Source organism: Anarrhichthys ocellatus, unplaced genomic scaffold (assembly GCF_004355925.1).
Source record: "Anarrhichthys ocellatus isolate YVR2014 unplaced genomic scaffold, GSC_Weel_1.0 scaffold10, whole genome shotgun sequence".
NCBI lineage: Eukaryota > Metazoa > Chordata > Actinopteri > Perciformes > Anarhichadidae > Anarrhichthys > Anarrhichthys ocellatus.
The window spans coordinates 9,213,677-9,237,195 of NW_022280040.1; the positions used below are offsets into that span (position 1 = coordinate 9,213,677).

At 42.8% G+C, this 23,519-nt stretch overlaps 1 protein-coding gene across 7 annotated transcripts in view; it reads left to right on the forward strand.

The window, feature by feature from the left end:
- The window catches only part of dpp6a (dipeptidyl-peptidase 6a), a 176,713-nt gene that overhangs the window by 97,718 nt on the left and 55,476 nt on the right, over window positions 1–23,519 (forward strand). The window contains exon 1 of one of the 7 annotated variants that reach the window (XM_031849965.1): window positions 56–400. The exons of the other annotated variants lie outside the window; for them this stretch is intronic. Coding sequence (XP_031705825.1) covers window positions 344–400 — 57 coding nt within the window. The 5' untranslated portion in view covers window positions 56–343. Of the gene's footprint in view, window positions 1–55; window positions 401–23,519 lie in introns of those variants that run through there. 7 annotated transcript variants of the gene reach the window in all.

Consider the following 23,519-nt stretch of genomic DNA (forward strand, 5'->3'; position numbering starts at 1 on the left):
TCTCTCTCTCTCTCTCTCTCTCTCTCTCTCTCTCTCTCTCTGCTGTCTCCTCCTCTTCTCTCTCGCCTGCACTGTGAATCTTTTTGCCTTTTCTCCATCCTTCCCACCACTTGTTATTTCACACCTCGGCCGCTGCAAACGCAGCCTGTGAGCGCGTTAAACAGCTTCCTCCGCTTCTTCTTCTTCTTCTTCTTATTCTTCTTCTTCTTCTTCTTCTTCTTCATCTTCTTTCTGCCGGTTCTCTGCTGCACCGGTGTATCTTTATCTGAATTTGCAGTTTGTTCGTTTTTTTCACCTCCTCCTGCCGGGGAAATAACAGTTTTCTCCCAGCTGTAGGGGAATCATGACCACGGCGAAGGAAGGCAGCGCACCGTCGAAAACGGCTCACCAGCAAGAACAGGTACCGACGAGCCCTCTCATATTAACATCAACGTGAACCCGTGTCGCCCTGCTGTTGGTCGTCAACTCTGAATAGTATATTTACATGCAGCGCTGCGGTGACTCGTTTCTTTAGTAGAATGATGCACTAGAAACAATCATGTGTAACCTCAGCTCGTTAGACACGTTTGCACTCGGAGTCAATTGCAAGTGATAGCCGGCGCCGTGCTGTTGGTCCCTTCGTGACTGGAGAATTTTTTTTTTTTTTTACAGTCTCGTGCTCGCTTATGATCGTCATCGTTATTATGCTGTGATCATTATTCTGTGACTTTACGCACGAGAGACAACGAGCAGTGTGTGTGTGTGTGTGTGTGTGTGTGCGCCATTCACCTTGCGGTATAGGGCACGCAAATCGGCTCAATTACCCCAACTTGAATCAGATTGTGCATTATGTATATATACATATTAAAAAAAGGCCAGTTAAAGTCGCATTTAAATCACCGTGTCATATGTTGTTTCTACCTATCTAATCAATCGCCTGCAGAGCGTCTGACCTCCTGAGAGAAGCTCAGCTGTCTCTCAGAGTGTGAAGGCTGAAAACACTGTTGCATGTCAGTGTGGTGCAGGGTGGCTCTGCAACCTCCATCGCTCAGTCAGTGATGAGGGAGCATCCGTCCACCCGACTACCTCACGGCCGAAATCATGGAGTTTATTTTCGATATATTTTATGAGCCCCCAAAAATAACAACAAAAATCACAATTGTTTTTTTACTGTGCTCTGTTTATGTCATGGTTGACAAATAATGCACCCCATCTTGCAGTGTGGAGCCAGTGAGTTTCAACAATAATGCACATTTGTACTTGCTGACATCCTTTTTTTTTTAATGTTCCCATAGGCATTGTAAAGTTTATGGACTAGAAAAAAGATGAATTTAACTTTTCCAGATTTTGAAAAGGATATCCCTTTATGATATATATAATATATCAACTAAAAGCAGACCAATAACTCTCTTTTTACAGCATCATGGCGAGGACAGTGCTCTGCTCAAATGTTTATTTTGTCATATTATACAATTTCATAGTTGCTTTAAAACTACAAAGATAACTCTACTTTTGGTCACGATGCTGTTTTGCTGTGGTACCATCTCATTTTCAGACCTTGAACTGAACCAGACCAGACCTTGAAAGTCATTTCTATATCTGTGAGTTTGCGAGCGTGGTAACATGCTGTTATCTTGCTGTTGCACATTCAGTCTGCTGTCACGTGCAAGGAAAAGGTTTCATTTTGTCAAGTTTCCTCGTTTGGAGTCAGTCCGTCAACACAAACTGTAACTTTAGATGACATTGGTCATGCCTCCACCTGTCTAAAGATGACAAAAAAGGTGAGGGGGACACAGCAGACAGTCTCTGCCTGCTGTGATTTAGCTGCAGACTGTCAAAGGTCTGCCAGTCCCACCCTGCATATTTTGTACACCGGCTGTGTACACAAAAACATCAGCATAAGTACCTGATTTCACCTGTTTTTTGTCTCCACGCCAGCCGTGGCCAGAGATCATCATCATGTTTTCAGGTTGTCCATCCATTCCTGAGAAAACGTTAGCTCAGGACCACCTTGAAGGACGTAGAGACTTGTCTTAGATTAGAGACCCTGCAGCAACTCCAGTAAATAGCAAACGGGGGCTGTCAGGGGATTTTCTTCAGGCGTGAATCTCCAGCAATGTGAAAAATTGCTTCAGCCTATCGGATTGTAAAATCGCCAATGTAACATAGACACGCATGCATGCATGCAGGCGGGAAGGCACATGCATTACAGCTGCCATGCGCAGATACACACAAACATGCACAGCTGCTGTGATTACGTGAGGTCCTGTTGTGGCCTCCTGATTGATGGTCTGCTGGCCGGGCTTGTGGTCCAGGGGACAGAGGACGGAGATAGAGGGCAGCTCACCAGAGATAGCAACCGCTCCACAGTAATCATCTCGCCACAGCACACGGAGAGAGACACACCACTAGCACTCATTACTGCAACAGGGTGGAGGTAGTCAAGGTGTGAAAGGTCGAGTCAGGGAAGGGTGGAGTAATGCACTGTCAGAGGCGAGACAATTTGGACTAAATTACATCTCATGTAGCTCTTTTTTGTGGTGAAAACACTCCCTTCTTTGGGTGCTGGAACACAGAGTACTGTGATTGGGAAAGTGTAAAGTTGGCACAAAGTATTTGCTGAAATTATATTCTGGTGCTTGAAATGGACAAAAAAATAATGACAAAGAAAAACAGCAGTGAGTAAATCTTGTGTCCAGGGGATAAAAGCATGCTCCAAACTCAGCTGGCTCTGTAAACCGATATGGGCTGTGAGCGATTGTAATTGGGGGATTTTTTTCCCAGTTCCGATTTCTCAGTTACTTCCCACAGTCAGTCGGAGCTTTAAAGCTGGATCACAGCACCCAACATTTAATGGGGAAGCAGTTACAGCTTTGTACATTCTGTGTGACTCATGAACTAAGGGAAGCAGTGGCGGGTAATGCATGCTAAAGGGGGAGACTTGGATACTGTGAGAGCCGAGCTGAAAAGCAAGGTCTGCCCTGTTAACGTTGATTTGGTAGCATCTCATAGTAGCAGAGCAGTAAGTCACTTTGGGGGAAAGATTCAAAGCCGAAACCTCAGATCGGGACAGCAGCTTGAGAAACAGCTGAGCCGAGCAGCCTGCGGGTGTTCCTGAAGAGAATAGGCACCCAAGGGCCAAAGAAGGGAATGAGTCACAGACAGGCCATAGCATGGGTAGGGTGGCAAGTCTTACTCACTTTGTATCTTTGTGTTGCTTTCTAATCATATTATTTTGCAACATATTTTTGATACAATATGCTAACTGGTCTCAGCTCCATCACCAACAATTTAAACCAATTTGTGTCAGTATTTGACATCTGACACAATTCAAATAGCTTGAAAGTCTGTGTAGGTCGGGTGGGAAGGGTGGCTCAAACAAACACACTGGGACTTAATTTACCTTATCATAGTCATTTTACGTAAAAAACATACTTATTTTTACACAAACAACGATCTTATCCTAAACCAAACACAGTGGTATTAGTGCCTAAACCTAGGAACATAGTTTTGTTGCAAAAGGAAACTTAAAAAGTGTGAGAATGTGTTGGAATATGCCGATTAGGCTCTTTGCCGTCAGGTGATTAGAGGTATCTTGCGTCATTATATGTAGCAGGAAAAGCACGGGGCTCTTTACATCCCCAGCACGCCAACATTGGAGGACTACAGCATAGCGGACATTGCTACTCTAAGTTCAGGAGGAGAAGGGTTTAAAATCCCTTCCAACTCACAAAAGTGCAGGACTTCCTAGGAGCGTATTTGTTCATCTGGTATACATTCTTAAGTTTGCTCTAAGATACTTTAAGACATAATCTTGGTTTACTAAGTAACTACTTGTCAAATATTGATAAAATGTTTATTTGAAATGCTGCCTGTCAGCAATGAGCTGATAAATTCCAGCGTAAAATGTGAAGATGCTCACTTGAATGTAATATTATCGACAGGAGGGAGAAGCCAGACGGGAACATCGTCTTTTAAGATGGTGAAAGGCTTAAATATTGTGGAATTGATGAGATATGACTTGAACATATTTGCTGTTTGCGTTGAGAAAACTAGTGTGGTTTTTAATCAGCCGTGTTTGGTTTCACTCACCTCGCTGTGGAAGAGCTGCTGCCTCAGTGGCCCGCTGATGAATAGCTCAAGTGATAAGTGCTTAAGCAGATGTTAATTAAAGTAGCGACTTGCACATAAGACACAGCGGGAGGACAAAGAATCATCTGCGAGGAACCTGCTATGGCGTTAGTGTTTCTGCATGAACTTACCTGCAGTCTGTGCGGTGCAGCAGTGATGGCGTTTCAGTGTCTCAGAGCTTTGTTTCTTTGTATTCTACTGTTCATCAGCTTGTCTAATGTCATCAATGTCGATGCACGAGCCAATTTACTTGTAATGTGATAAGTGGTCTGTTGTTCAACTTTGATAGTGAATTTGTAGATAGCGCTCTGACAGGACAGTGGAAGCTAAGGTGGCTTATTAGTCGTGTTGAACCGTCCACTTTTATTTGACTTCCTCCATAAAAGCGGAATGGTTTTGCAGTCATGAGACAAAGAGTCGATGATCTTTTAAAAAAAAATAATTTCATCCAATATATAAGTCAGCTGAAGTGACTGACTGGCACTCGAGTGTTCCCTGCTGGTTAGCTTGTTAGCGGTTAGCTGACCAGGAACAGTAGTTTGTCATCCTGCCCTGCGAGATGTCACAAAGCTTCACGTAGAGTCTGAACCAGCAGCTTCTCCCTCAGTGAAAAATAAGTGTGTAAGCAAAATGCTGAAAATGTTAAGTGCAAAAATAGAAAGTTAACCCACCTCCCAAGAGGCAGCTTTTCACATGGATGAGGTTATATATAGAGCTCATCCATGTGTCTCCTCTGCATAATTAGAATGTGTGGTTCTCTTGGTTCGAGCTACTTTGCTTTCTACTCAGATTTACATACCAGAATATTACTTCCCTTTTGGGAATGGACAGTTTTGATCTGACGCCTTATCTATCAGAGATATTCTTGATGCTTTCCTTACTTCCTCATCGTGCCTTTGCAGCACAGCACTTCTTAACGACAGAGATAAGCAGTGAGGCCAAAATAGGTTTGGAAAAGCAAAGAGTGACGAGATGATTCACTTCTGGAATGCAAATAGATAATGGGTCAATTCCTCCTGTTTGCCGACTGCCCTTGGCTGATAAGAGGGAACGGGAGATGGATTTAGTGCAGAATTGAATGCCCCGAATGTTTTTGCCATCGTTCATCTTAAGGGCAATTATGAACAATCAAGCCCGTGATGTTAGGGGCCTGAAGTGGTGATTAGAGGCGAGATAGCCAGGCAGCCACCACAGCGATTCATCATTATTGTTGTCATGATTTAAATGTTCTTTGCCGAAATGACTTATAACATGAGAGGGGGCGGGGGTCTTTAATACAGCAATAAATATTCAGTGTTTGGAGCAACGGTCAAACTAAATGTCATGAGAATCCTCCATCTCGCTAATGGTCTGTGTAGACATCAGGTGTGTGTGTGTGTGTGTGTGTGTGTCTGAGTGAACACACCTCAGGAGGGGTTTCCAAACAGTGTGTAAGAAGGCTTCATTTAGGAAAAGGTCAGCATTTTTCCAGTCAGGTGTCTTCCTTTGTTGTATTGTAATTGTGTCCCACAGCTATGAGAATCAGCACAGGATATGCATATAGATCCCATTAAGCTCTGCTCAGCTTTCTCTAGATCAACCTGAGTGGTCATATTTCCATAAATGAATGTCTCGCCAACAATCTCAAACCAAAGCTTTGTTTCCTCTCGCCATTGTATTCAGGGGAATAGCACAGTTTCAGAAGGAGGTAAATAAGCCAAATGCATTTGAAATACTTAATTTCAGAATATATATATATATTTAGGACCAGTCTCTACTGTATTTTGTTATTTTCATACACATATAATAACACTTCATAAAATACAGTTAATGGAAAAAAAATAAGGAATGCGACAGGAGCTTATACAACGGATCTCCCCCTTCAGTGGTTGCAAACACATTTTGTATACTGAGCGAAAATAGTGAGGAATTGCGATTAATCATGCTTCAGACTGTCAGCCTGTATCTGTGTCTACGCGCCATCTAAAGCGTGCTCGGATCAGTGTGTAAGTTAAAATGTCTTCGTGTTCTTGTCTTCGTTTGCGAGTGTTTATCTGCGCCTCGCCTCGGTCCGTTCGAGCTGTGTTTTCTGGCCCCGTCGACCTGCTGTAATTAGGAGCCCAGAGCTGTGGAGCAGGAAGGCGATCAGGAGCCGCCGTGTTACGCCGAGCCTCTAATTGAAAGGTTGAGCGTTGCCGGGTTCGACGTCGGCCCCCCTCGGGGTCCCCGCTGTCGCCTCCGCGCCACCTCCGCGTCGGTGACAAACATTCAGAAGAGCGAGCGAGTCACGAACGATAAGCAGGTAATTGCCTGTAGGCTCAGATGAGAATTAGGAGAAGCTGGGGCTCCAGCTACATTGGACATGATGCTTGGGGTTGTTTGTACCTGTGTCGGGGGGAGGGGGGGTGTGACAGCTCAAAGTGATACACATAGCTGAGGCAAGCTTGGAATGTCATTAACTTTGTCTTATTTAAGCTCTGGTTTCAGACTTTGCCTTTAACGTCTGGTATAGGTTGTTAAAATACTCATTTCGCAGTGTTGTGTCTTTTCCTTAAAAATAAAAATGGACAACAAGTTCCTCCTCATTTCCTTTGGTGGTGCGAATAGCTTGATGAGGCAGCACATAGAGCCACTCAGTAGCCTGCAGGAGGCTAAAGGCTGTGTCCAAATCTCGGCATCTGGCATCTCCGCCTGGCACAGGCCTCAAGGAACGAGCTTGCTTTGCAGAGCCTGGCCCAGTCTTACAACCAGTGTTCCCGCTGACATTTATCGCCTCCAACCTTTAGTGTTATTGTTATGGCTGCAATAATTCTCACCGGCGCGGAATACTGACGGTGCTCCAAATTGACCAACTGGAGGATTTTAATGTGACAGCTCATCACAGGTGATGGGAGCGTGAAAAGTAGGAGGCCCACTGCAACACCGCCTTTCTCTACTTGAGAAGCCTGCGTCGCTGTCATCCGTCTGACAGTCTCCCCGTCAGCTCAGTGCTGGTCTGCCTATCTGCCGGCATGCATCCCGCTCCAGCTTCCTCCGGCTATGAAAAAAAAAAATCAGTCTGGGTAAAAAGGGAATTGGTCAGAGCAGCGACAATGTCAACCCTCTGCTGATTTTCCACGCTCAAAATATTGGCAGCCATTACATGCCTCCTCAGTGGTGTTTAGTGGCCACGCCTGAAGTAGTGACTTTCATCATGACATTTGCTGGGCACACTCCAAACGCCCCACGGCAGCCTAGTTACTATGGAGATGCTGTGGCTCAGTATGCAGCTTCTGTACAAAGGCAACACACTCACACAGATTAAAACAGACAAAATGAGTGAGGGTGAAGTCATATTAATTCATTAATTTTGTCTCCATCTTGTTTACGCTTTGCCTTTTGTTGACGTGGGACTGAAATTGAATCAAATGCTCAGCTAATGTGAGAGCACGCGGGCCTAATTTCAGAGTGCTCCAGCAAATGAGCGTCCGACTTTGTTCGAACATCAAACACCGCGGGGGAGCTTGATTGGGGCTTTTGATTTGGTTATTGTTCTGCTGAAATGTGGTACAACGGCGCTTTGCTAGAATTGGCATGCCGCGCAGGATGCTAATTACTTCAGAAAGTCGGCCCCACGCACATCTTTAAAGTGTTTTCATTATCTTTTCATTCTCTAGAAATGCTGCCGTTCTTAACCTTATGGAATGTGCATGTTGAAAAAATTGAATACAAAATAGAGACTCATCCATAAGGTTTGCTTTTTTGATAGTGACAAATATTCCACAAGCAAATGGCCCACTTAAGTAATCAGCCTTGTAAAATGTATCGTTCATTTGCATATTACAAACAAGCAGAGATATTAATAAGAGATTCTACGTGGCGGTTACACGGCATGATTGAATCTTCCTCCTCTACCCTTTAGAAGCAGGATATTAGAAGTCCGCACAGTCCCTGGGTTTGCACTCTGAGGTTTATTATCTCATTCCAGTGATCCTCAGGGTGCTGTCAATTGCCACTGAATTATAAGCTCTACCTGCTTATATCAGTGAAATACAGGTTCTCTTCCACTTTGCTATCTTTTCAGAGAAGAGGAAGAACAAAAACATACCCCTGGGTGTAACCTTAAAAGGCTATTTTTAGGGACTTTTATTAACACATATTTGTGTTGAGCTGCACTTATCCCTTAGTTGCTGAGCTATCTAAATTAACAGTGAGTGTACCTGAGTGATTCCACTATTAGTAGAGAGCATTTGTTTCTTCAAGTTATTGGCATCTTAGACCTCAGGGCGCTCATTCAAATACCTTTCATATTTCATATCCATGTTAAAGATTGTATTCTTTTGTGTATAATGTTGAAATTTGGACTCTGCTATAACTTGAAAAGATAGGGATGTTCTGATAAGACTCCAGTACTTAAACTTGTGTATCTGCTGGTATTGACCTCCGATCAGATATCGGTTTATACAACGAACTTTGTATGGATGTGATATGATTGATATCATTGTTGTGTTTCCTGGCTCAGGTTAAACCCTTTGTAAAACTTGAACAAATACAGGGAATGAATGCCATAAGAGGTTTTTTTATTCTATTTTGACAGATTTTCCTGTGTAAGCTCTGGCTAACATTACACTGTCTGCTAGCACGCGCCCAATCGGTTCTGGGTTTGTGCAACTCTCAACAGAGACGTTCTGATGCACAGGTGCAGTACTGATTAGGCGGCATGTACTGTTCGGGATGTGAGTGACATGTGTTGTAATTGTTGTTCCTGTTTAGTGTAAATGGGCTGATAGTTGATAAGATAACGTGATATCAGATTGGTGTATAAGCTTGCGTAGTTGCCGATACCCAAAACAGCATTTTAGGCTGGTCAGAAGTATTTCTGATACTTTCTGATGGCATCGGTATCTGAACAACTCTATGCCAAACGCAGAGAAACAAAGCTGTTCTTCCTCAGCCACAGACTGGCGTGCATGTGAACAGTTTGTATGATGAGTACAGTGTTGTTGCACAAGTACAGGAGGAGGTAAAAACACTGGAAGATCGTTTTTAATCAGATGAGGGTGAAGATGCTGAGGCGCCCTACCCGCTGGAAGCTCACAGATTTAAAGACTCATTCAAGCTCTCCATTTCGGTATCTAATGCCTTCTGTGAAAGGGTCTTCAGTTTCAAACATAAGCTTCAGATCCAATAAACGGAACCGAATGTCAGAGGATCTTGTCAAAGCCAAACTAGCAAGTAACCTTTGGAGACTTTCTGAAAAAAAAAAACTGAACCATTGTGCTGCAAAATGCGAGGAAAACAAATTAAAGTAGGACACAAATGTGGGACGCCCATGAGGCAAGAACAAATAAAGAATGGTCTCTTACTATAGGCCTTATATCATCGCTGTTCTTCTGCCTTGTGGTGCTGAATGGACAGCTCCCGTTACGTTTTGCTCTCATATGTGCTTTTCTGTCTCTGTGGCCTCCACGTCTCTCTCGTTCATTGTACGTGTCAACACGGCGCTTGTTTCTGTCTTGATCACTCTGGCGGACTGGCGCACTCCTTGTCCGTGGAGGTTCAACACAGATCACATAGCTTCACTCAAATCCACCACTTGTTGCTTCTTGGTTTTGGTGTTCATGGTCCATCACGGCCTGCAGGCTTAAAAAACACTGCTATTCAAGATACTGTTTTTAAGATACTGTTCATAGTTAGTCAACTCTATTTCAAGGTTATTTCAATTTAAGCTTTTATTTAGGTAATTTAGGGTTAACGCTTGCTGTAAAGGTTAATTTTCAGATTCATTTGTTGAATCCCCATGGGAATATCTGTCCAATGTATGTAAGGTATTGTGACGAGCCTGCGTCTTTACACAGAAGTAGTTGGTGGGGTTTTCTGTGGTGGAGGTAAGATCATGTGTATTCTTATATTGTGTCAGGATTTCAATTGGATGACATGCTCTTGCCTTCAATAAGTTAAGAGCATTTCTTTTACAGCTTTACTGATTTTTTTCCTCAATAAGGAATAAAGAACATGCCGAAAATCAATTTCATTACACTTAGAAAGTGTCTGCTAGTGGTGACAGAATGCATTAGAGAGCGATAGAGCATAAAGATCATTGAATGGTAGCATGTTCAGTCTGTTCACACTGACTGATAGCAAAAAATGATTTCCAATGCAGCTTTAAAACACACATTTTAATTCATGTTTCTGGTGGTGCTGCCTTTCAATCAATGTTTGTATGTTTTACGTGTGACAAGCTCTAGCTATGTCTCAAAAAAAGTGAGTTTTTGAAAAGGCTTCTGTAGCTGTGCTCTCAACAACAAAGCAAGCAAGAGTAATGGCACAACAACCAACAGTCAAGTGTGAGTAATAACTGTTTCTGCCCAGACGTAATGAATACATGCCAGACGGGACATGGACAATGACGCTTCAGCAATGGATACTCAGGGAGAGTAGGACTCTTCCTGTTCATCCGCCTTTTACCTCTTGACCCGCTAGGAAGTTTGGGCAACATGACAAGATTATTGTTCAACACAATAAGGGGCCCCACGTGTCAGCAATACTAGATCTTTTTGCACTATATTCAGCTTCTTTTTCCGTTTGTCTCTGGCTTTCTCTGTGCTTCAGCACATTCTCGTAGCGTATAAAAAAACGACATGCTAGCAAACATCTGATTATATGTTGAAAGGGTTATGATATGTAATCTTCATGAAATGTACTGTTTTTGAACTCGGATCTTTGCGGATGAAATGTGATCTTGTCGGTTTGTAATCAATAAGAAACAGATGTTGTGCTTTAAGACGAAATACATTCATAACACTGCAGATAATGAATTGAGTCGGGTGTCGGTGTGTGACAGGATATGGGTGTGTGAGGATGAAATCACTGAGCCTGGGAGCATTCGCACCCTTTTGTTAGATCCCCTTCAGTGTGGATGTTTAAGGTTTCCTGCTTATATGGAGCTAATTTTGAGGCGCCCTTTCACTAGGAGGCAGGTGTGCAAGCATACAATATCTTTTGAAGAATTGATAGACTAATATTGTGTTTGTGCATTTTTGTCGCCGTCGAATAAGGCTTCAAACTATTCGGCACAGCCCTAATAATTACCCATGTAGCCCCAACTCCATCAGGAAAGACCTCCATTCTAAAATAATGCAAATGCACCCATGAAGGTGATTCTTTGGTTTTGAACCAAACAAAAAAGAAGAGCCAGAGAACTTTCATTTAACGTGAACTTGAGTTCCAAGCTGTGCAATAATCAAGTCGGGACTAAACACCACAAATCTCCGTTATTACCTTAAAACTCGTCGTCCAAAAGAATACGCCAGCAGCCGCACCAAAACTGCCATCAACCCTCAATCATCAGGGCACTAAAACACATGGCACGGACAATAGTGGTACGACTGTACGAGGACAGTAACTAGTAGATGTATCTGATTTATTGATATCAGCATGCCCTCGTGTACAATAACGCTGCCTGCCTTTTCATTATGGCCACTTCAAACCTTTGTGCTGTTTAATGCCGTCCCTTCCGATGGTGCCATTGTGAAAGCGTAGCACCCACTCTCCGGCTCCCCCTTAGGTCCCAACACTGTTAGCTCTGTCAGCACTTTTGCCTTTGTTAGCACTGTTAGCACCGTTATAGCGATGAGCACACTTTTGCCATGTTGAGAGGCAATCGAAAGGCTCCCAGTCCCGTATCTTGCACCTTTAAGGTACAAGGATTAATAATATATGTGACTTATAAGCCTGATTGATGTTTCCTCGAAGAGATGAATTTCCCTTCCACCTTACATTTGAAGTGTACATTTTATTCCTTTTCCACATCTAGACATGAAATGTATTGTGATTAAATTGATGTAAATGCTTCAATTACGACGCACAGTATAGGCATGGCATAAGACGTTCATGACTTTGTCAGTATGATATCATATTTTCTTTGTATTGTACTTTCTTTGCGTCTGCCAAACACATATTTCATTTAAAAGCATATAGGTTGGCTGATGTTTGTTTGACCCAATAGTATAAATAAAGAATAGTTATGTTCAGAGAAACCGTATTCTTTTGCTCTTTTTTTGAATTATTGACTTCCTGTTGACTTTCAGTTCTCTCGGATGAGATGGAGGGGCGACCGCGCTTTCAGGCAAAACCACCCGAAAACACACAGCCACAGTCGTGAGAAAGTTTCCTGAGTAAACCTTTCAAACTCTCTGTTGATTCTGATCACACTTGGGATGAACCCACCAGAGAACCCCTGCTGCATTTTAACGGGGCTCCATTTCTCTCAGCAGTGGTAGAAGCGATCTGCTAATGCTGCTTTTATCACACTGTACCCAGTATTTGATAGGAAAGGTTTCATGGATATTTGACAGCAACAAATCAGTTCATTCTCACTTGCTTGCTCTGTGTATAAACTTCTCTGAAATCTAGCAATGCAATGACATCAATATATTCCATAAACCTCATAAAGCTTCCCAGCAGCATTGGAGCTCGCGCTCACCCACCAATGGACCCAGCCATTCCTGCGTTCTCATTTGATGATAAGCCCCTGCAGTGCAGGAAGTCAGACTCTCTCTGTCCACCGCACATATCAAAAGAGGGTCACTGCTTTACTGCCTGCAGATTCTTATTGGACAATAATAGTGTCTGAGATACCCAGCAGGTGCCTGAATAAACCCTCTAATAGAGCAATTATTCTCCAACAAAAGGTCACCTCAGGCGTGACGACAGGCCCGGAAATCAATAAAGCTCCCAATTACGACCGGAGCACGGGGCCTATATTTGGTCTCCGGTCGCCAGCCTTCCAGGAGAAGATCAGATTTCAAGGCAACCTCATTCCTTCCGTGCGTCTTTGAGATTAAATTACCAAATTTTTATTTCAGGAGTCTTTGCTTCACCCCCTTTAAAATGCATAAATGACTCGGGGGGGCCCTTCTGATGCTGCCCTCCTTGATAACAGACGCCCAGAGAGTCACTTCAGTGGGGGTAATTAAGCCTCCATTTAGCCACGACATCTGAGATCAAGATCTCTTTTGCAAGAGGGACCTGAGAACAAATTACATATTCGCATGATCACAACTGCAAAATGAATTTACTCAAAACAACCAGTGAAAACAATCACAACTATTATTAGAAATATCAGCTTGTGAAGATTTAACGTCTTAGAGGAATGAGTGTCTCTCTGTGTTGCAGCTCATTCAAGTACTAAGGTACATAGTACCTGAATCCTCTCAAGCTCTAGTTCATGATATGACGGACATTTAAATTAAACCTAGCCTGTGATCTGGTGTCATGGTTGTTAGCTCTGAATTAACTAAGGATGTCAAATACGAAGCAGAGCAGAATATATTCATAGTAAAATGACGACAGTGTGCTGGATTGTACAATGTTTTCAAAGGAGAAACATTTTAGTATAGTATTTTTGTTTTGAGCATGCTCTCCAACATGAGTTTTTGTAGGACAATCTGCCTTCTCTCCCAATTCCTGGTATTAATAAAGTATTTGTATTACTGCACTGTCTGAGTGCCGCTCAAACTTAAATCTGTTTTGAATCATGCAACGCCTCGTTGTTGTCAGAAAGGATCCTCCACCTCACACTTAAATCGCTGTTGATTGATGGGTTCTTTGATGACACCGCCTGCAATTGAGAACGTTTTGTTTTTTTCCCGAAACTGAAAATTGCATGCTCTGAAACCTAAAACAACGTGCTGGGAATTGCATTTTGCACTCAGAAGGACATTTTCACGCTGCCATTTTGAGGAGCGTGACGACGCAACAGTCTCCCGCTTTATTACCGGAGATTTCACCGGGAGCGTTGCCTGAATGCAAGACAGCGTCTGGATGGTAAAACAAGGTGTGTTGGCCACACGGACCTGAGAGGCGACGGGGAAGATGCATCTCCTGAACACATCACTGTGTGTGTGTGCGATTCTGAGCAGCTGGATGTAATGGTCTTTCCCACCCATTGCAGTGGCAGCATTGATTTTGAGAGAATGGCTTGTGGGTTGGCTGGTAGAACAAGCTATTAGATTTTAGTGCAAGCCTTTTCATTCAGGGTCATGAATTTCTAGGGTTTCTACCGGACTAAATCAGTGCTGCACTTATAGCATCAGATGGCTACAAAACCATTACATTGACACCAGCGTCCCTGCTTGGTGCGAGGTTTTCTGCATTTTTATGCTGCATAATCTACACGGACCTTATCACTTATGAAACGGTCTTTCTTTAAATGACAAAAACGCATGTTTGAGTATCAATACACACCCTCCAATGTTCAGTGTGTACTTCGTCATTTCCTACAGTTTAGAAATCCAGCCGACAGCTACGCTACAGAGGCTTAATCCATCTTCATGAGATCGATGCTTTCTTTTGTGCGTAGAGAAATAGTTTGCCCTGTTCCTCTCAGGCACTACGTTTGACGACTTGGTTGACAACTCTCCAATAAGTTGATGGCGAGCCTTTGTGCTCTCAGAGACAGTTGAATGGATTTAAAAGTTCAAGTTCTATCATTTCACTCATGATTATCTATGTTTTTTTTCTGCCGGCGCTGTCACAGCGATGGTTAAAAAGGTGCCAAGTGCTTCATTTTTTAAAAACTGCCCGCTAACCAAATTCATCACGGTCAACGGCAGGAAATACATTTTACAACTCATTACAACTTTTTTGTGTTTTTTTTAACCTCAAATCTGATCGTCACATGTTTAAAAAGCATACTCGGCATAAAGCTTTGAGTTTTTTTTGTTTACAATTACTTTACATAAGGTCTAATTATTCAGCACTAGAGCTGCTGTAGATGTCAAGCAAACTTGGGTAGTTTTACTTCCCCGTCTGGCTAGTGTTATGAGTGACACTAACTTACATGTGTACCCGAATGTGAAGCAATTAGGGATGCCCAAAGGTAAATGTGATTAAGCCACAACATGAAGTTGTAATTTTAAATGTATTAGGTCAAGTAAACTCACCTTTATTGAATTACAACTTCTCCGCTGTAAGTTTAAACAGTGCTATTGCAGTCTGGCATAATTGGATGACAAATTGACGAAGCAGATTCGATAGCTTCACCCTGTAGTCCTTCACTTCATCCACTATCGGCTCCAGTCTAAGAGGCATTCCGCATGAACTAAAACCTCGTTAGCCTGATTTTCTGTGCATATTGACATCTGTGCACACATGGGCGCGTACAATCCCCGCAGGCTTCATTGTAATTGAACGGCATGCGCGAAACTCCGTCTCAGACTCTCAAACTGTAGCTTTACTCCTCTACCCTCCTTACACCTTCAATTCATCACCTACCCCGCAATTCTCCTCGCACCACTCTGCTACTCTTTATTGTAGTAAAGGAGGAGAGGAGGAGAGTCACACACCCAAACTTAATGACTCGAGACTCTTAGATGTCTGACGATATATTTTTGAGGCTACAGTATAGTACTTCAGTCTGAGAGAGCAAGAAATGGATCTCCTTCTTCATCCTCCAAAAAGCCTGCGTTTGTCCTGAATATTATACCATAATACATAAGGCACTCTTTATTCGTGCATCATCGATACAATCTTTCTGATCTTTCTGATTATGTTGACAAAAGTTTGAAAAATGTCTTGTTTGTCAGCGTTCAAATTAAACTTCAGGATTGTTCCAAAATAAGTATATTAGAGCATATTTTGCTTTTAAAACCTTTTGGTTCATGTTAGCGAGATATCATGGTCGTGGTTAAAGTTAGAGAAAGCCTTTATGGTTAAAATACAACAATGATTGTTACTCGAAAACAGGATGTGAACCCTAGTCTATGTTGTCAAAGCTACACACTTTTTGCATGCAAATATAAACTCTTCCGTAATTGAAGAATTCCTATATGACAATGCAATCCATTCTCAATACCAATTTGTCAAGCACCGCAGCTTGGTCAATGCCCCTCGGCGTCTGTTACCGAGGCACCCTTAATCGTCTGTATGACACGCACCGGGCTTTCAACTAACTGCAGTGTAAACCCATCCTCGTCAGTATTAGGTAGGCAGAGCAACTGATAATGTAGAGAGCAAGAAAGTCCATTTAGAAAGGAGGTTGGGGTGGATGGTTTGGTCAAACAAACAGCACTTTCACCCAGGAGACCACTGTTGGTGTCCAGTGTGAAACAAAGTCATGGTTGATTTATTTGACCTTACTTTTGTTAAATAACTCACTTATCTAATGTACTAAGTTACCATAGGTGTATTTTACGTACACATACTTTAATCCAAACCGCGACCTTTTCCTGAGTCTAACCAAGTACTATTGTTAACGTGAGGCAATTAGCTTAGCATAAAGCTCAGCATAAAGCTTAACATAAAGTCTAGTTTCAGGGTGTAACAGTTAGCCTGACTATCCAAAGTTGCTAACAACAGCCGGTTAAAATCACTTAACTTTTTGCAGTGAAGTTGCCGGACAATTATTTCAAAAAAGTCTTCCAATAAAGTCTGCATCCAGTGTTAATTCTAAGCTACACCAATCGCCTCCCAGATCAGGAGCTATATCTAAATAATTAGAGCCATCTAACTGTCGGAGAGTATCTTTCAAACTAGTTCTTGAACTATTATGTCAGCTTTTAAACACATTGTTTGTCTGGTGAGAAGAGTCTCAGAGCCTCTTACATTGTGAGCGTCCCTTTAATACTCGACTCACACATTATCTTCATTATAAAAAGATTGACCACCGCTTCTGTCTCCCTGTTCAGATTGGATGCACCCGCGGACACTAATGCACACATTCTTCTTCTCTCCGACACATTCGTAGGAGACACACCATCGACCTTTCTTTCCACCGTAGCTTGACAGGAGAGCAAACTGCTCCTTGCTTGTCAGAGAAGAGAGCACTTTCTCTGGGCTATTTTCAGGGGGAGGCAGCAGCCAGCTGGAGGGAGGAGGGCAGAGATGGGGAGAGGAAGAAAGGGGAGCAGAGAATCTTTTTCATGGAATAATCAATTGTCTCTTGGTACATTTTCCACCTGATTTATCATGATGTTCATTTAAAACAAAAGGCTGTATCACACTGAGAAGACACTTAGTTGGTGTGATTTTGTGTTGGATTGTGTGACTTGAGCTTTGCAGTACATGTTGTCTCCTGGCTAATCATGCTAATTATGCTTCTCTTCAAATAGAATGTCTGTGAGGTGGAGGGCTACGTTGTGTGAGTCACACCGTCATCAGTCTGCATCTGGTCAACTCTACTGTCTGACAATCTGACAATCTGCGAGCCTCGGTATCGGGGCCTCGTTATCTGTGGCCCACGAAGCGTGTCCGTCAGAGCCGAATGCCTCCAACCGACAATTGCCGCGACAGTTTTGATGCACCTGAGAATTCTTTCAGGATCAGTGACTGGTACATTGGTGGCTTTTGCTTGGGACTTATCCGTATTTCAGCGCATTCTCCTTGCCAGTAAATGTCTGCTCGGCAACTGAAGTGCCGGCCTCGATTGGAGTCTCAAGCTTTGTATACGGAAAGGCAATGTGGAGAGACTGTATTAAATTGTATTGATGGGAGTGGTTGAGCTATTGGAACAGTATGATTGTTATGCCTGCTTGTGATTTTCAGCATGATAGGTTGGAGGATGGTGGTCTCTGATTGACTGTACCTCGAGTGTATGCTACTGTCAACACGTTTTGTAGACGTAAATCTGAATTTACAAACCTTGTGAAGAAACTTCTTTGCACTCTAGTTGCCTCTTTTACTTTCACAGATTTCTGAAGGTGAATTCTTCTTTTCTTTTCTGTAATATTCTGTTCATCTCTGCCACGAAAAGAAAAGCACAGATTACCAAATTCCAACCTTGACTTCTTTCACAGAGTCCCACCAGCATGTATTTAAAACACGCAGCTTGACAAAGCAGAATGTGAAACATCGTTTACGATCGGTACATTACATAAAAAGCTGACCTGTTACAGGAATTATGAATTGCAAACTTTTTTTGTTTCTTAGTCATAGCTTGCAAATGAACACCAGATCGTGTAAATTTACAACTTGCAACTGTGAAATCTAAAGGATGCTGCATAAGGAGCAGTGTTTTGAGACATGATTTGATGTGTGATGTGTTTGGAAGATACTGAGCATGTACAGTAGATGGACAGAGGATTTTGCCACAGGAGTGGTTTTATATGTCTCTCTGGACTTTTTTGCTTCTCCCTGCGTGACATGTATCGTGATTGCGATCCTCTCTAACGGCTTTGAATCAAAACAAACTACAGCCTGTGTTCTACACGAAGACGCACGCCACAAACTCTGTACAACCACCTTTCACATCTACAGGTTTCATACTTACTGTATGTGTGTGAGATCAAAGGAGGCTTATCAGAAAAACAGCGGCAGGAAAAATTTAATGTTTTCTAGATTAGAAGTTACACTACACAACTTTTCTGTTTTTGCCTCATGGCATCAGGAAGTGTATCTGTAGTCCTGCTCTTCTCCTTCTCAGCTGGTCAAGTTCATGCCCCGAAAACGTGATGAGCTGTCTACCTTCAAACAGCATGTATCCAGAGACTGATCTGGCATCTGTAAAACCTCCACAGGCAGTGAGGCACCAACACATCCTGCTTTTGTTATAGCCTTCCTCTTCTTTCCTTGTTTCTTTGGGTTGAAGCAAGCAATCCGCTGCATGCAAAAACATCCTGAATGTGTGTTAAAATCGATACACAAGCAGATAATTGCATTTTAGCAAAACAAACATTGTTTCTTTGAAAGCAGAAAGAAGATAAGACACATGCCAGCTCACTGATCTAACATTTTAAAGTTGTAATCCGTGATTATTCTACTAAATCAAACCCCACATCTTATACTATTCATGGACTGCACTTGTTCAGCAGTAGAGATCAATGTATTTGCATTTTGTAATTATCATTCTAGACAGTGGATTTGCATTGTTGGTGGTGGATCTCCTGTGGATTGATAGGAGGCGACGCAGCATGTAATCCAGCGTTACTGTTTGTCATTTTATATTTTTGACATTTTTACAGAAATGAAACATGACGGAGCAGCCACAGTGAGCTGTTAGATGAAGAGCTGGAGGCAACAGGCTGCTCACCTCCAAACCTCTCAGCGAGGTAACCAACTTAACTGAACGCTGCTGGAGAACTACTCGTGCCATGAGAGGTTTGAATGGGTCGGTCCACCGACAATGCCAAATAAAGAGGAAGTTGTCCTTTGCCTGACATCTGGCCAGGCAGTTAGTTTTGGTTTTCCACTCAGGTTCTGAGATAGCTCTTTCAGACGTTGGTGGATTATTCACAGCAACAGGGGACACTGTTGAGCTTTTATCTTTGTTGCTGTTGAAGTTGATGAGCTGGACAGTAATCACGCACATGTCCCGTTAGTCAGCTGTAATGATCCATGAAGTATTTTATCACAGTGGTTATGTAGAAACCACAACAGGCCTGAAGTGACCTGATGGACACGCTCGCTCTATAACGTCGTGCTTTCAGCCATGTTGGAGTTTGTCATGTCTCGTCTCAACGGTGGCTTTGGAGAGTTGATATTGCTCGTGAATGCATAAATGTCTCTGTTATGCAAGAACTGCACTGACCTTGAATTTGCTATTATTGTACACTGCTAATTGCTCGCTGGACCATTGTGCCAATAGATGTGGTCGCTAGGCAATTAGTGACGCAAGCGCAAAGCCTGTATAGTTTTAAGCGACAAACAGCAATTAGCCATTTGTGATTTTGTTGAAGGAACGACTCAGATACAAAGGAAACAAGTGAGCTCAAAGCACAGCTCGCTTATACTGCGCATACAAAAAGCTGTACTGTACTGCATTCATCTTCTGTTGAGTGCAGAAGGCTGTAATATCTGCTAAGAGTCCAGCAGTAGAACATTTTCTTCAGATTGAGTTGTTTTCAGTCACACATGACGGACACGTGCTCATGTAATGTGTAGCTATACGGTGAAGTGAACGCTGAGCACAAAAGAATATAATCATCGGATAAATATAGCGCTTAAAGCTCCGTTGAATTACTAAGTCTACACTCTTACATGCAAAGCACACTCTCCCAATTTCAGCTGAACGGCATGAACAATTGGTGTTGCAGCAGCAAAAACAGGTGGCCAGATTGATGGTGAGCGGTGAATTACTTTTTTTTTAAGGGTTGCCATGGAAACAAAGCAAAACAAAAAGGCCACACAAGCAAAGTTGATGGATGGAAACCGCCCGTGTGTACACACGGCCGTATACCCGGAGACTTCATCACAGGTGTTGATGTGTTATTCTGAATGAATTTCCTTGAGGGTCCACTGTGGAGAACTGAGTGTATTTGAACGTCCACTGGGCGGTCACCGGGATGCTGTAGTGCTGTAGTCACTGGGATGCTGTAGTGCTGTAGTCACTGGGATGCTGTAGTGCTGTAGTCACTGGGATGCTGTAGTGCTGTAGTCACTGGGATGCTGTAGTCACTGGGATGCTGTAGTGCTGTAGTCACTGGGATGCTGTAGTGCTGTAGTCACTGGGATGCTGTAGTGTTCATAACACATGAAATGACACATCAATGTCCTGCTCCTCCCATCTCCAGAGAAACAGTGACTGCTTTTACGAGTGAAGTAGCTGCCCCCAAGCGGTTGATGTTATTCTCTTGCAGGATAGAGGTGAAACCAAGTGTTTTTTGAATAATATTCATTTTATTTTAGAAAAGAAAAAGACATTTTTCATTGCGAGGGCACTTCAGCCAAACATTATGCCAGCGATAAGAGGCTGGAAGTCTATCCTTTCTACATGAGTGTTCACATTTTTGTCGCAGAAAGCGATAAAAAACTGCAGGCCAGAATACATTAGCCCGGGTAAACATCGACACAAGCAGCAGCCTCTTTTTATTAGACCCCTGCGCCTGGAAGCAGTGGGTTGTGGGGCATTTCATTTCCAGGAAGCGAGCGCGTCTGCCGGCGCATATTGTTTCCGTGACGGCAATTTATTTTTGCTGGAGTGGCACGACAAAGTGTTACGTTATGGAATGAAGGCTGATAGATAAGAACAGAAAGAAAGATACTTTTCAGTGAATCCTGAGAGATGCAGCACACACCAGCACTGCCGCTGGGCGCAGTGAATACCAATCGCTCTGGGTGTGGGCCGAGGGAATCCTCCTGCCCGGGTTTCTCTCTGGTTTTCTGTATCCTCCCCAACTCTCCTCCTCCACAGCGGCTCGGATGACTTTCTTGTTAGTTTGCAGCTGGAAAGTTTCCATGCAGAATGCTTCACAGGCTGTTAGACGCTGTCGAGTAAGCCTGAGCAGCAAACACGCGTCTCGTAGAGTAACTTGAGCGGTTACAGAGTGCTACAAGAGTGGAGCACGAATTAGTCCTTAGACCAGGAAATGAGTCTGCATTTTAAAGTTGTTTTCACGTTATTTGAACTATATTTTAATGTAAAAATTAAGACGATTTTAACGTTCTGTTCTATGGTATAAAATATGTCAGCAATTACCACTCTGGTCAATTTTGAAGCTTTTACGTGTCTTTAAAAAAGGCGTTTGCTAACAAGGGGCTACATGAAAATACATAACGTCATCAAACCAGCATTTACTCATGCGTCATCGGTATTTGACGTGTTGGGAGTGAGAACGTGTTGGTGGATGGTTTGGCGCATATCCACGGTGTTCTTGCTACGCGGATGGGCGGAGAAAAATGGAGAACTTTGAGAATGTGGCTTTGCCGCCAGGAGAAATCTGCACGTTGCATAAAAGAAGAACGTTTCCTCGTCACGATTCCACATCGGCTCATGTCCGTGCAACTGTCCTTGCAGAAAGTATAACCGAGGCCTAAAAGTTCAGCCACGCTGATTGAATGAAGCAGTCACTCTCAACAAGTCCTTTAAGTGTTGCCAAGTTATCTTTTCTCATTTGCTTCTTTGTGTCTTGAGCACCTACTCGACTGATGAGGCGCACTCTTTGTACAACTGAAGTTGACAGAAGAATTAGCCACTAATTACATACAGAGCATTAAGTTGTGTGTACATTCTGTGTCAATAGGAATGAATGAATACGTGACTTGTAGAAGGTTACCCAACCAAACAGAATAAAAGATGAATGAGCTGACTGTGAGGGTACAAACAATGGCCTAAACTGTCCTTTTATACACATTTAGTGTAGTTCAACACGTAAGATTCTCTTTCTAAAGTGTAGTAAGACTGAAAGTGATGCCATTGACTTCAGCTACAGAGCTTATTTCACTGACGATCCATAGAGACCCAGTTTAAGTCAGAGGTCTGGGACTTGCTAGTGCCTCAGGGAGACAGCACATCACACAGGTATGGCTTCATATACTCGGCTAATCAAATGCCTGAGCATTTCCTTTTGTCACATTTGAATATGAATGTGTCATTAAAGGTAGCAAGGCAGGATGTCAACACAATTCATCATTTTCTACCTGCACGGTGGTCTAAGCAGACCACCCCCCCTTCCAACTGTTATTTATATTTGAGATGAAGGGAAATATTTGATTCAGCTGAGCCACAGTAACGTTTGTGGATACATTTAGCTTCCCCCTGACAGATGTGTAGACACATACTGCCACAGGAAAAGTGATGAAATGAGAAGAAACTCTGGTTTCATTCTGTATTGTTCTCGTTTCCTGAAGAACACTTATGTGTGCAGTGCTGACAAAAATAGAAAAATAAAGATTCATGCATCAGGGCCGGGCCGTAAAACACTTTCCCCTTGTGTGTGTGTGTGTGTGTGTGTGTGTGCCGCATCGCTTGTTTAGCCATGTCACAATGCATGTTCATCTACAGCTATAGGGGATACTCAATGATACAAACAACTCTCATTTCCAGTTTCCATAGTGACGAGGGAAACGATGAGATGAATTGCCTCTATGGATAGGCTACTTGCATGAAAATGGGCGATTTGCCCATAGCTCCTCAGAAATCAAGTGTAAAGTCAACCCTGTCATCTAAATCATTACGTTCCCTTGCAGCCAAACTGCACCGTCAATTACCTCGAGGGAAACATATTTTCACCCGGATTACGGTCGCAGTTTCATACACATGGTTGTACATTTTAAACTGAATAAAACAAAATGAATCCGTTAGGTTAGGGCAACAAAATGAATGTTTTGGTAAGAACACTTAATGGTTTGGCATAAAATATTAAATTGAAACTTGGTTAGATTTAGGCACCAAAAGGTTACTTTTAGGGTTATGTTTGGACAACATATGTATTTGATTCACACGGGACACAAACAGCAGTGTACAAGACATGTCGGGAAAAGTAGATACGTTATGAGTTATGGGATTGGCAATGGTAATTGGTTCCAGGTCGACTTTTCATCACATATGCAACTTCTATCAGGATGAACATTCCTTCAGGTTTATTCCCACGATGTTACGGCAGCTCCGTGCGAAGCTCACTGACTCATCCTCTGGCGGAGGGTATTATGTGCTATTTTACAGAGATGTGATTTAGTGCAAACTCTGCAGAGAGAGGTCAGCTGGCGGTGGCGCCCTCCCACCATCTCTCTAATGG